This window comes from Sus scrofa, chromosome 2 (genome assembly GCF_054392235.1).
Source record: "Sus scrofa isolate SSC_HxYL_T2T_F1_AM1 chromosome 2, Sscrofa_HxYL_maternal_Yorkshire_Landrace_v2.0, whole genome shotgun sequence".
Lineage (NCBI taxonomy): Eukaryota > Metazoa > Chordata > Mammalia > Artiodactyla > Suidae > Sus > Sus scrofa.
Genome location: NC_139384.1, coordinates 145,406,404 through 145,420,664, shown reverse-complemented (window position 1 = coordinate 145,420,664; position 14,261 = coordinate 145,406,404). Strand labels below are relative to the sequence as shown.

The 14,261-nt window shown below is 38.5% G+C and overlaps 1 protein-coding gene across 2 annotated transcripts in view; it reads right to left on the bottom strand.

Moving 5' to 3' along the window:
• The window catches only part of RAD50 (RAD50 double strand break repair protein), a 94,735-nt gene that overhangs the window by 37,142 nt on the left and 43,332 nt on the right, over positions 1-14,261 (bottom strand). For both annotated transcript variants that reach the window (XR_014838759.1, XM_003354274.5), the window contains exons 10-14: positions 12,950-13,132; positions 12,352-12,509; positions 9,132-9,307; positions 8,123-8,360; positions 2,907-3,096 (exon numbers count right to left, since the gene is read on the bottom strand). Coding sequence is in view for 1 of the 2 variants with exons in the window: in XM_003354274.5 (XP_003354322.2) it covers positions 2,907-3,096; positions 8,123-8,360; positions 9,132-9,307; positions 12,352-12,509; positions 12,950-13,132 (945 nt within the window). In the remaining variant the exon portion in view is untranslated. The remainder of the gene's footprint in view (positions 1-2,906; positions 3,097-8,122; positions 8,361-9,131; positions 9,308-12,351; positions 12,510-12,949; positions 13,133-14,261) is intronic.

Sequence of the window (14,261 nt, the reverse complement as noted above, 5' to 3'; positions counted from 1 at the left end):
CCTATATTAGGGGCATGTATATTGATGATTGTAATATCCTCTTCTTGAATTGAGTGTTTTATCATTGTGTCCTTCTTTGTCTTTATGTCCTTTGTTTTAAAGTTTATTTTGTCTGATATGAGTACTGAAACTCCTGCTTTCCTGTCTTTTCCATTCACATAAAATATCTTTTTCGCATCCCCTCACTTTCAATTTCTCTATGTCCTCTGCCCTAAGGCAAGTCTCTTGTAGGCAGCATATTGTAGGCTCTTATTTTTTTGTCTAGTCTACCATTCTGTGTCTTTTGATTGGAGCATTCAGTCCATTGACATTTAAGATAATTATTGATAAATATGTATTTACTGTCATTTTAAACTTTGTTTTCCTGTTGATTCTGTTTCTCCTTGGTTACTTTCTTTCTTTGGTTGGATCATTTTCTTTTATCTTATGCCTGTGTCTTCTTTTTAGTTCTTGTGAATGCATTTTTTTGGTTTTGATTTGTGGTTGCCCTGTTTTTCAAGTATGTTAACCCCTTCCTTTGTTTGCTTTAGCCTTATTGTCATATGGGCTCAAACACATTCTTAAAAAAAAGAGTCAGTCTAGATTTTACTTTCTTTCCCCACACTTTATGATTTTCATGTTCTTTTTTCACATCTCCATGTTTCATCCTTTTGCTGTTCCTTGTGTTTTTCATTGCTTTTAAAAAGTTTTTTTTTCTTTTAGATCTTTATACAGGCTTAAGTGGTTGCTTTCCAACTGTGGGTTTCTCCATCCTGTATCTTCTTACTTCTTCCTTATTTAGGGGAGAACTTTCAATATTTTAGAATGGGTTTAGTATTGCTGTACTTTTTCAATTTTTGTTTGTTGGAGAAATTATTTTAAATGATATTTTTCTTCTATTTTAAATATTTTCTTCTATTTTAAATGATATTCTTGCTGGGTAGAGTATTCTAGGCTGCAGCATTTTCCCTTTTAGAACTTTGAATATATCTTGCCTGGCCTGTAGTGTTTCTGCAGAGAAATCAGCTGATAGCCTTATGGGGGTTTCCTTATAATTAACTTTTGTTTTCCTCTTGCTGCCTTTAGATTTCTCTCTTTAACTTTCGCCATTTTTATTATATGTCTTGGTGTGGGGCTGTTTGGGTTCAACTTGTGTGGGGCCTTCTGTGCTTCCTGATTGTTATCTGTTTCCTTTAGATTCAGAACGTTTTCAGACATAATTTCCTCAAATATATTTTCAATCCTTTTCTTCTCCTTCTGGAATCCCTATTATGCACAGATTGACCGGCTTTCATATATTTTCTGTCTGCTGTCCTGATTGGATGATTTCCATTATTCTATCTTCTGAGCCACTCATTTGTTCCTCTGCATTATTCATTCTGCTCTTCAGTGCCTTTAACTCAGCTTGTGTCTCTGCAAATGAATTTAAAAATTTTTCTTGGCTCCTCCTATTTCAAGTTCCTTTCTAAAGTAATCTGCATTACTGTTCATAGTCACTCTTAATTCCTTCATTACTTTCACCATCTCCTTTTTGAACTTGGTGTCTGTTAGACTGCAGAGATCTGTTTCATCATTTACTCCTTCAGGGGACTTCTCTTCTCTTGACTGGGCATGGTTCCTGAGCTTCTTCATTTTGCTTACATTTTTCTTATTTTCTACTTCCTGTGGGTGCTTCCAGGGAGGTGGAGGCAACAGGCAGGGGTAGTAGCCAGTGATAGGTTGCTGGGCCCGACAGTGGCAAGGACCCTTGGGAAGGTGGCACAAGCTGTTTGTGATTACAGGACCCTGGGAAGCTATAGTGGCAACAGCAGGGCATGTGCATTCCCAGGGGAGTGAGAGCAACAGGTGGGACTTGGTTGCAGGGGCCTCTTCTGCAGTGACTCCTGAGGTGACCGGGGCCACAGGTAGTGCCTGTTCACACACCTCAGTGGTGGCAGGCCACACCCACCTCTAGAGTCTGAGATGGCTGCAGCTAGTTGACCCCACCACCCTTAGCCCGCACAAGAGATGCTCTGCTGCCGGAGAGCACCTGTGTGCATAGAGCAAAGTATTACTATGGCAGTTCCACTCTTCTTCCTCTTACTCTCCCCAGCAATGGCACTTGCTTTTCCTGTGGGCCCAGGTCTCCTCCCAGGTTCCCTCAGCTGTGGTGCTCTGCTCCCCAGCCCTTGGCACACCACTCCCTAGCCCCTCAGGCTGTCTCCACACAACTAACCCTAGTCTTCTTCCCAGAACTGACTTTTGGAGCCTGAATCTCAGCGCCCAGCCCCCGCCTGAGCATCTCAGGCTGTGGTGTCTGGAGGCAGTGGTACTGATGGTCTGTTCAGCACTCTCTCTGCTTTACCCTCCTCAGACCAGCTGCTGTTTCTTCTCTGAGGCTTTGAGATTTTCCCCATCTCGGCTGATCTCCTTGTCAGTTAGGTGCCTCCCAGCGTGTGGGTTCCTTTCTTCTTCCACAGTTCCCACTCAAGAGTGGTGGTCCTGTCCTGATTCCTTTTTCTATTTTTCCCCCCTTTTGCTCTACCCAGTTATGTGGAAGGTTTCTTGCCCCTTCTGGAGGTTTAAGGTCTTTAGCTGGAGTTCAGGAGATGTTCTGTGCAAATTGTTCTACGTGTAGATGGGTTTGTTGGTTTGGTTTTTTTTTTTTTTTGATGTTTGTGGGAGAAAGTGAGCACCATGTCTTATTTCTCTGCCATCCTGATCCCGCTGCTAAGAGTACTTCTTAATTCTCATAATTAATGAATTTAAAAATCTAAACTCAGGAATATAAGCTAAGCAGTTACTTCCTAAGACTACCTGAAATTCAGGACAGAGAACTCTAAACACAGTCTGTATCAGAATTCTAGCTTCTATCTGTAACACTCACATTTCACATTCAAATCACCATGAAACAAGTTTTATTTTGCCTTAAACTACAGTAAACCTACCTGGAACCTCTCCATAATTGTAACATCAGTCAGACACACTTTAGCACTTTCTTCTTCAGGTATTATTGCACCCAAAAGTGTATCCTGTTCTTCTATGTCAATCTTTAGGCTCTGTATATCTCTGTTCACATTCTGCAGTTTGTTTCTTAATGCTGGTATTTCCTTCTCCTTCAAATCAATTATGCTTTGCCTTCACAGAAAACACACAAATAAAAATAAGCAATCTAATGTTTTCTCATAATGAGGCTGAAGTTATGTATTCAGGGCAATAATATGATAGAAGTGATGTTGTATACTTCTCAGGGCATCATTTCGGTGGGTACACGATGTCAGTATGTTAATCTTAGTTAAGACAGTGTCAGCCAGATTTATCCAGTGTAATGTTACTATTTTTTTCTGTGTAACCAGTAAGTACCTTAGGAGAAATACATTAAAGACAATGTAAATATCCTGTTTCTCTTTGAAGCTTTGTCCACTGATTTTACTATCTCTTAACAGGTCTTTCCAACCCATGTCCTCAGAGGCCACCTCCCGGCTGAGCCATGACGGGAATTCTCTATGTTGGTAGATCTTGACTGCAACAATTTTTGCTGAAACATTGCCAAAGACAAAAAGTTGTTAAAGACTGCAGGAGACTAAGGAGAAATAGCAAGTAGATGCAATGTGGGGATCCTGAAATAGAAAAAGGACATTAAAGGAAAGACTGCTAAAATTCAAATACGGTTTATAGTTAATTATACCAATGTTAACTTTTTAATTTTGATAACCATATTACAGTTACATAAATTGTGAACACCAGGAGAAGCTGGGGGAAGGATATATGTGAATTCTCTGCACCATTTTCATTATTTTTCTGTAAGTCTAAAACTATTTCAAAATTAAAAGTTTTTAAAATGATGGAAGGATGGATGGAAGGAAGGAAGGAAACCACTAAGTCAAATGCTACTTGGGTTTATGTTACAACCCACTTTACTAATGAATTACCACCCCCGTAGCAGGTATTGGCCCCACACCTATTTCTGTTGACACCACTGAAATAATAAAACTTGCATTTAATCTTAGGGAAAAAAAAGCTATGAAAAGGCTATTTCAGAAAAATTCAAAATTCTTAACTGAAATTAAATTAGTATGGGGAGTTCATGCTATGGTACAGTGGGTTGAATCTGAATGAAGTAGCTTGGGTTACTACGGTAGCACAGGTTCAAAGGGTCTGATGTAGCTGCACCATAGGTAGCAGCTTTCATACACCATGGGTGGCCATTAAAAAAATAGTATAACAGGTTAAATTGGTTTCTAAAGGGATTCTTATAATAAACTAGAAATTCAAGTTAGCTCTTATATACTGTTACTATTTAATGCTTTTTTAAAAATTCTACACTGTGACCAAAAAATGCCAACCTGAACTAATCTGCGGTGATATAAGACTTGTAATTTTTTATAAGAGAACAATGAAAAAAATTCCCTGAATAAATATGAAAGTACACAGATTATAAGTAATTCCATGCTCACATTACTACCTGATGTTAGAGACCAGAAGTTGGTCTTAAGTTATGTACTCAGTACTTAAAAAGTAACAAGGCTATGATGGCCTACTGAGTCAAGCATTCACTTGACTGGGACATCTTTTTGGAGAACTACAAGCATCTATTCAATTTTAGCCCCACTTTTACATTTTCACATGCACATAAAAAAACCCTTTTGATGCCGTCCAGGTTTTAGTGCTTTCTTTTTTGATGATTACCTAAGATGCTAAAATAAGTATTCTAAGAAACAGTAAAGACATTTCCTGAGAATGGGCTACTGAGATCTATTAGGGTTTTCTGTTTTATTTTTAAAATTTTTCAGAAACTCAATTTTGTAACAACATTCTTTTTCCAAGGGGATTTTATGTAAAAAGGACCAACAAAGATATAGTGCTAAAAAAAAAACTGGGAGAAATAGGGAAAAATATTGTTTTTATTTAAATGAAGTATTATAAAAGTGAAACCAAGTCAGAACTAAGAAAAATGATGAACAGGTACATTTCATCTGAGATTTCATTCACGATAGCTGTCTTTATTTAAGTGTTGGTGAATTTGGTGTTTTAAATGAAAATATATTTCCCTCCAAGAGGATAAGCAAGATCTGGTTCCTGACAACCTCTATAAGCATATCTTCAACCACTTTCCCCTTTGGCCATCAGGTCACACATGCCTCAGGGATTTTATACTGCCTGGAATGTACTTCTCCTGGACAACTGCACGGCTAGCTCCCTCATGACTTGGCTCAGGTCTCCATTCAAATGCCACCTTCATCAGCAACAAACCCCCCCCCCCCCCCGCACCAGTCTCAGGTGCTCTCTATTGCTATATCTGGATAGATTTTTCTCCATGATACTGATCATCATCTGACAGACTAAATATTTGCTTTTCTAGCTTCAACTTACTTTGCTTTTGGTAACCAGAATGGCACACTCGAGTATTAGGGTACTGTGTGGATTAAAGTGGGCTACAAATACTGTCATACTCCTCCCATTGAAAAGCTGGAATCTGTGTCCCATCATCAAAATCTTGGCAGGTTCTGTGACTACTGCGACCCAGAGAAAACAGCAGAAGTAACACTGCCAGTTTCTGGGTACAGGCCTTAAGACATTTGTTCTTAGGATACTCCCTTTGGTAGTCCAGCCACTCTCCTGCCAAAAGCCCAAGACACTGGTGGAGGCTATGTGAAGGCATTCTGCTTGACACCAATGGGTGAGCTCCTGCCAGTCATGAGTAAGGTATCTTGAACCTCCAGTCCAGCAGAGCCTTGAAAAGACTGCAGCCAACATTAGACTGCAACTGCATAAAAGACCTCAAGTGAGAACCACCTAGCCAAGCCCAGTCATTCCACAGAACCACAAATGATCATAATAAATCACTGTTTTGGCATACCAGGTTTTGAAAAGGCTTGTCATGCAGTAATAAATGAAACACACACTATACAGTTCTCATTCATTAAGCAAACAGTTACCAAACTTACAATACACGAGGAACTGTGGAGATACAACAATGAATAAGCTATGCACCTTACACGGACAAGGGGAGTTGCGACGGCAAGGGCCCTAAAATATAATACAATGTTGATTTCTGCTGTTGATAATTGATCAGTTTGACCCAGACCTAAGCTCGCATTTCCCCTACAGGCACTTTCTACCAACTTCAAATTTTATCTTTTATTTGATCTTTCTCCTTTCAAGATCCTGCCTTACTCCTCTCCTTTTCATTCTTAAATTGCTGCTTTTGTCTCCTTATGACATGCTCTCTGTAGCCCCCCAAAATCTGTTTTTCATCATTGATTATTAGCTAACTACTGCTATATAATACCCCAAAACTTAGCAGCTTAAAACAACAGCACTTATTTTTCATAGATATGAGAACTAGGAACAGCTGAGTTCTTTTGACTCAAGTACCCAGGCAGCTGCTCCCAGTTGTGTCACTGAAGTTGCAGCTGAGCTGTGGGCTGTGGTCATCTGAAGGCACGACTGATGGAGAATCTGCCTCCAAATGGTACATTCACTTATGTGGTTGTTCAAAGACCTCAGGTCCTCGCCAAGTAAATCCCTCCACACAGTTGCTCACAACCCAGCACATAGTTTCCCTTAGATCCAGGAGAAAGAAAAGGAGAGCAGGAAGCTGTAACACCTTAGATAACCTAACCCTGGAAGGGACAGGCTATCAATTCTGTCATATTTTACTGGTTACAGAGACCAATCCTGAAAGATGATAGAAGACTATATATATACTAAAGTGTGAATACCAGGAGACAGGGATCATTGGGGACCATCCTGAAGACTGGGAACCACAAATCCTATCTTCTTTCCTTCTTCTTTTTTTTTTTTTTTTTTTTTTTTTTTGCCTTTTTAGGGCCACATCCATGGCATATGGAGGTTCCCAGGCTAGGGGTTGAATCGGAGCTACAGCTACCAGCCAACACCACAGCCACAGCAACAGAGGATTTGAGCCGCAACTGTGACCTAAACCACAGCTCATGGCAACACTGGATCCCTGACCCACTGAGTGAGGCCAGGGATCGAACCTGCATCCTTATGGATACCAGTCGGATTCATTTCTGCTGCGCCATACTGAAAACTCCTCTTTCCCTCTTCTTTTCCTCCAACTTCTCTTCAGTTTTCCAGGACAACATATCCACCTGGACTTTGGCTTCCAGAGTTTTTCTCACTTTGATCCATTTAATATATTAATATCAGATTAATTTCCTAAAATGTATCTTTCATTAAATCCCTCAGGATGGCTCATCACCTATCGGAGAGAGCTGTTAACAATCCTGAACATAACGTAGCTCTATCTTCTCTACTTATGGGAATCAATCCCTACAAATAAGTTCTTAAACTCCAGATAAGTTTCTATTGAAGCACAGGTCACTCTCCTACCCTTTACAGACAGTGGCCTAATTTCCATCTCCACTCCCAATTTCCCTATACTTTATGTTCCTGGTCGTACCTTATTCTCAAAATCCTATTCTCATTCTGTAATCCACTGGCTGCTCTCTTAACTAACGCATGTGTTTAAACCAATCAAGCATTTCATTAAGTCCAGCTTTCTAAATGTCTAATTTTGAGAGCTTTTCTCCTTGCATAAACCATCAGCTCCATGAAAGTTATATCTTACTGGTCTCTGTGACTAGTGCTGTGTTCTACGTTCTGGGATACACCAAGGCAAACATCACATGCTTTCTGACTTATTTTATTTATAAATAGACCAGCACCTGAGATTCTCATACAAGTGAAAGAAAAATAAACAATAAAAATCACCCCTATGTTTCACTCTTTCTGGAAGTGGGAAAAACATAAAAGTATAGTTTAAAATATGCTTCTTGGGGGCAGCTTTCTTCTAGTACTTTAATCCTTTTGCTGAGTTTAGAAAATGAGACATCAGCAAATAGTTATAAATCTGTCAAAATTCCTACCCTCAAGCCAAGTCTCAGGAATGGAACACACACACATACACCGTTTTTATCTGCCCTAGTTTAAGAAGCACGCTTACCTTGAAATAAAATAATTCTTCCTTCTTATCACATAAATAACATGAGATGGGCATACTGGCATAGAATCCTGAGTTTTAACTTTTATTCATTCAACTCATGCTTACTGAATACCCACCATATGCTAGGCCTTGGATAGGTACCTCTTATAGAGCTGCTATACATGTACAGTAATGGTAAATCCCTATTCTCACCTCATGGGCACAAGTCCCAGCATTTCATCACGCCGCTTTTCTTTTTTCTTCAGCTCTGATTCTGTTGACTTGAGTTTATCTGGAGCAAGCCTCAGCTTAGACTGCAAATCACTGATGACTTCTTGTAATTCAGCTTCTGTCTGAAAAACTCTCTGACAGACGGGGCAACATGACTGGTTTTCATCTGTTAGCTGAGTGATGAACTGGGAGTAAACTGCCGTAGCTCCAGCCAGCATGGCTATTTCAAGAAAATAAACATACTCCCAGTGAGAAAAATATATTTTGTCAATATGGTTACATCCTTGTCTGTAACTAACGGATTATTCTTCTTGCTTTATAAACATACTATGAAAGAAATCAAAATTCTGATACTTAAATCTTCCAAAGGGCACAATGTACTCAGATTTGTAAAATTATTTTCTGGTAACACACAAAAAACATAACAAAACTTTAGATCTTATTGTGTAAGTTTCTAAGAGCTTCACAACTATAATCTCATTTACTCCTCTCTAACACCCTTCTCCTGGTAAGGAGTATTTCCTCAGGTAATGAATGTGATGTACAGGAAGGTTTCAATAATTTGTACAAAGTCACACAGCAAGTAGGCTGGAGAACCAGAAGTGAAACTTAAGCCACTTGGCTTCAGAACTAAATTATAAAATCTCCCATCCTTAATAGTTACCTGTGAATGCAAAGTCAAAAATGTCAAAATGGGAGTTCCCATCGTGGCTCAGCGGTCATGAACCCAACTAGAACCCATGAGGACAAAGGTTCAATCCCTGGCCTTGCTCAGAGGGTTAAGGATTTGGCGTTGCCTGAGCTGCCATGTAGGTCGCAGATGCAGCTAGGATCTGGGTGTTTCTGTGGCTGTGGTGTAGGCTTGCAGCTACAGCTCTGTTTGGATCCCTAGCTTTGGAACTTCCATATGCCACAGTGTAGTCCTAAAAAGACAAAACAAAAACAAAAAGAGAACTCAAAATGCCTTGATAATAAAAATTAAGGAACTTACCTCGTTGTTTTGAGGATTTTTCAATTTCTTCTTTAAGCCTGTCTAAATCACTTTCAAAATCCTGGCTACCACAAACATCAAACAGTTTGTCTTCATAGCTGGACAACTGCTCATCCTTACTTTTTACTTCATTAATTATATGATTTTTATTTTGCTCAGCTGAAGCTAGTTCCTTGCTAAAATAAGAACAAATATGGATCACAGTTTTAAAACATGAGAAATGAGTTGGAGAAGTTTGAGTATGTAGATCCAAGACATTATCTGCCAACAAATAATACAAAGGTTTCCTGTGACTGAGCACTTTTTTTAGAAGTCATGGCAACAGTCCACTATTGTTTGAATTCTACCCCTGACACACTGACTTAGCTGCTAACCCTGGTCATAGGCCTGCTCTCAGAAAAATATGTACAGGAGTTCCTATTGTGGCTCAGTGGGTTACAAACCCGACTAGTATCCATGAGGATGCGGGTCCGATCCCCGGTCTCACTCAGCGGGTTAAGGATCCAGTGTTGCCGTGAGCTATGGTGTAGGTCACAGACACAGCTCGGATCCTGCAATACTGTGGCTGTGACATATGGGAGCAGCTGCAGCTCCAATTTAACCCCTAGCCTGGGAACTTCCATATGCCACAGGAGTGGCTCTAAAAAGCAAAAGCAAAGAAAAAGAAAAAGGAAGGGAAAATGTGCATAGACAAAACTCTGCTTGGTTTTGGGGGATTCCTGGTCTTAGATCTCAGGTTAAGAGCCTCAGCAAAGAGAATATGCCTGCTAGATCCACTGGAATGAGAGAAAAGAACGTTCTCCTAACTCTGTATGGACACTGTCACAAGTGTACTTCTGTTCCTTTCTGTACAAGCTTCTCCTTTATTCCCTTGGTGTTGTCATCTACTTACAACCTCATCATCCATTCCCTCTCATCCGTCAAAGAAGACTTTGCTCAGCAGTACAATTTATTTTCACTCCAACTCTTAAATATCATCCTTGTCAGCCTCCAGATCCACAAAGATCAGGGTTTTTCAATTTACAAGTTATGATGCACTAGGCAAGTCATGTAATCAATTTAATGCAGTATATTCAGCATATTTTAAAAAATTAAACAGAATATGTGGAACAACAGAGTATACTGGATGTGGTTGGTACTATTTTAAGAAATTTGCTTCAGATAAATGTCTATGAGTGTACATATGCCTCATCTTGATACTTGCCATTGAGTCACAGTAAAAATTTGAGAAAAAAAATAACGTGTCGATCATGTTGTCACCATCCTGGCCATTGAGCACTGTATATCATGACCACTATCTCAGGAGCACTGAACACGGCTGACCCCCTCCTTCAAAGCCTGTCTTCTCAAGGCATCCCAGACACCACTCCTATCTTACTCTCACCCTGGCTCTCCTCGGGCATTTACTTCAATTCACTTGCTCCTCTTCCTTCGCCTGTCAAGAGTTTGTTTTCCAGGAGTCTAGACTGTAATTCTTTTCTCTTTGTGAAACTCCTTGATGGTTATAGGGCCTACTGACTCAAGTTATCAGTTACAAAGCAACAACTTCTAATATTCTGAACTTCAAACTCCAATATTCTATTGCCTAATAGATATTTCCAAAAGAAACACAAATTTAACATAGCTAAATCTACTATCTTCCTCAAAAATCTGCATGGAATTTTTAACCCCCTTATCCAAAAACCACTCACGGTGACAGTTGAGGGGAAAAAAAAAAGATAACTCTTTTAAATTATGGGAAAAAGATAAAATTTAACATCTTGACTACTTTTAACCACACAGCATGGTAGTGTTAACCATGTGCAACACGTCTTAGAACTTCTTCACCTTGCAAAACTGACACTCTAAACCCACCGAACCACCTCACCCATGCCCTAGCTACTCTGAACTCCCATCTTCATACCTTCTAAGACTTTGGCAACTTTGGGTTTTCATATAAGTGAAATCATGCAGTACTTGGGATTTTTTCATGTGTGACTAGCTTACTTCACTTAATATCAAGCTTCGCGTTGTAGCAGATGAGATAATTTCCTTCTCTTTTTAAAGATAAATACTATTCCATTATATACACCAAATTTTCCTTATCCATTCATCCATCAGTACACATTTTAGGTGTTTCCACCTCTTGGCTATTGTGAATAATGCTACAGTACACATGGATTAGCAAATATCTCTTCAAGATCTTGTTTTCAATTCATCTGAATATATACTCGGAAGCAAAACTGCTGGATCATCTGGTAATTATTTTCTTAATTTTCTGAAGAACCTCTGCAGGTTTTCTATAGTAACTGCAGCACTTTACATTCCCAATAATAGTGCATAGGGTTCCAATTTCTCAACATCTTCACTACTAACTTTTTTTTACGTGAAGTATAGTTAATTTACAGTGTTGTGTTTAGTTTCAATGTTAGCAGAGTGATTCTATACACGTGTGTGTGTGTGTGTGTGTGTATGTAGGTGTATATACATATGTGTGTGTGTGTGTATCCCTTTTCAGATTCTTTTCTGCTATAGGTTATTATAATACATACTATCCTACTTTTTTGATAGTGGCCATCCTAACTGGTGTGAAGTGATATATGACTATGGTTTTGATTTGCACTTCCCTGATGATCAGTGATTCTGAGCAGCATACGCTCATTGGTGGTTTGTATATCTTCTTTGAAGAAATGTCTATTCAATATCTTTGCCCATTTTCTAATCTGGGTATTCGTTTTTTCATTATAGAGTTGTAGCAGTTCTTTGTATATTCTGGAAACTAAGCCCTTAAACAGATGCATAATTTGAAAATGTTTTCTCCCATTCTGCGGATTGCCTTTCTCTCTGTTGATCATTTCCTTTGCTGTGTAGCAGTTTTTAAGTACGTTGTAGTCCATTTGTTTATTTTTGCTTCTGTTGCCTGTGCTTTCTGTGTCATACTTGAGAAATACTGCCGATTTCAATTTAATGAAGCTCTTCCCCTATGTTATTTTCTAAGAGTTTATAGTTTCAGAGCTCACCTTTTACAAAGGACAATTTTAATCCTCTCAGTTCTACAAACCTTCAAGGAACAAGAGGCTCAAATCACTCTCTGTTACCATTTTACTTAGTATATAAAATATAGGAAAATCAAAATCAATTAGCAGGACATACTATTTCATGACAACAAATGATTTTAAAACAATTAAAAATGAAAGCATGAAATAAGAGACTTACATCTTCAAATGTTGTAACTACTTACTTCAATTTGGCAATTTTGTCCCTGGTCTGATTGATTTCTTTTGATTTACTATGAAGCCAGTCTTCAAGCTGTTTTTTGTTGGGAAAATACCCTAACAATGAAGATAATACATCACTGTGCCTAGACTTTATTTTTCTGATGTGTTCATCTTTGTCAGCCTATAGAGAAAAAAAAATCTTTTAAAAATAAAGTTCAATAAAGCTTAATATCTCCACATCATATATGAAAAAAAAGTTTTAGATTACAGTTCTAGTCTTAAAAAATAAAACTATAAAAATGCAAGAAGAAAAAATATAAAATTTCTTAAAATGGGGATGGAATTTCTAAGCCATCAGAGAAAAGAGTAACAAATTAAACTTCCATATGGTATATGATAAAAAATTAATAGAAATGCGTATCTGTGTTTACGTATATACATTTTTTTGTAAACAGAAAAGTTTTTAAGATTGAAAGTCTATTTTATACCATATTTTGCTCACTTAACCCCGAAAATATAAAACCAATACCAACAAATGCTTCATAGTGTAACAATTATGAACGTAAGATATGCTATTTAAAATAACAGAAAGTATAATTAGAATAAAAAGAAAGCTCATACTTTGTCTTTGGTCAGCATCTCCATCTGGGTGCGTGTGGCTGTATGATGGTTTAATTGCTCCATCTCCTGGTCCAATTTACGCAGGGTCCTGTCTAGGTCTGCTTTCTCATTCTGAAGGCTTATTACTTCTATTTTTAGAGTTTCTACATTGCTGTTTTTCTCAGCCTTGCTTAGCTCATGTTCCTTATCAATAATTCAAACAAATGAACAGGTTTATATGTTTTGTATTAAAAACAATGACAAAGTGTATTACAAATCAACTACTCCCAGAATGTTCAAAATATTACTGTTTGCTTTTATCCAACAATAGAAAAAAAACAAAACAAAACAGAAGGGATAAGATTTTTAAGGAAAATCTTATATAAGTTACCTTACTATTTTATAATGGTAGAGAATTAAAATAATCTGGAAGGGTCAAAGAGGAGGGAAAAATGAGAACTAGTGTAAAATTTTTAAAAAAATATGCCTAAACATACAGTTTTAGTGACTCTTCAGTCAACAATTAAGCATGTATCAAGTACCCATGTAACTCCCTCTATTATCTGGCATATAGAAACTAAAAATAGTGGGATGTGGCCCCTGAATATTATCTCTCCACCACAACAGGGCATACTGTGATAAAATGCTAATGTGAAAAAGATGTATGCTTGGTGTTGGAGTTCCCTTGTGATGCTGTGGGTTAAAGATCCAACACTGTCATTTCAGTGGCTCGAGTCACTGCTGTGGTGTAAATTCAATCCCTGGTCCTGGAACTTCATGGGCCTGGAATGCGGGTATGGCCAAAACAAACAAACAAACAAACAAACAAACAAACAAACAAACAAAAAAAACACTAGATACGAAGTTTTGGAGCAGAAATAAATGTTTAAATTATCAAGATGAGATCTTAAGGAGTTCCCTTCGTGGTGCAGTTGAACCAAGTCCGACTAGGAACCATAGGAAACCATAAGGATGTGGGTCCGACCCCTGGCCTCACTCAGTGGGTGAAGGATCTAGTGTTGCGGTGAGCTGTGGTGCAGACAAGGCTTGGAGCCTGCAATGCTGTGGCTGTGGTGCAGACAAGGCTTGGAGCCTGCAATGCTGTGGCTGTGGCGTAGGCCAGCAGCTGTAGATCCGATTTGACCCCTAGCCTGCGAACCTCCACATGCTGCTGGTGCAGCCCTAAAAAGAAAAAAAAAAAAAAAAAAAAGATGAGTGTGAGAGGAGACGATGGGGGGCATTTGCTAAGCTTTAGGATGCTTATTTTGGTAGTGGAGATGTGAAACAAAAAATGAGACTAGAAACAAGGATGAAATTTCTCAAATTCATCAAA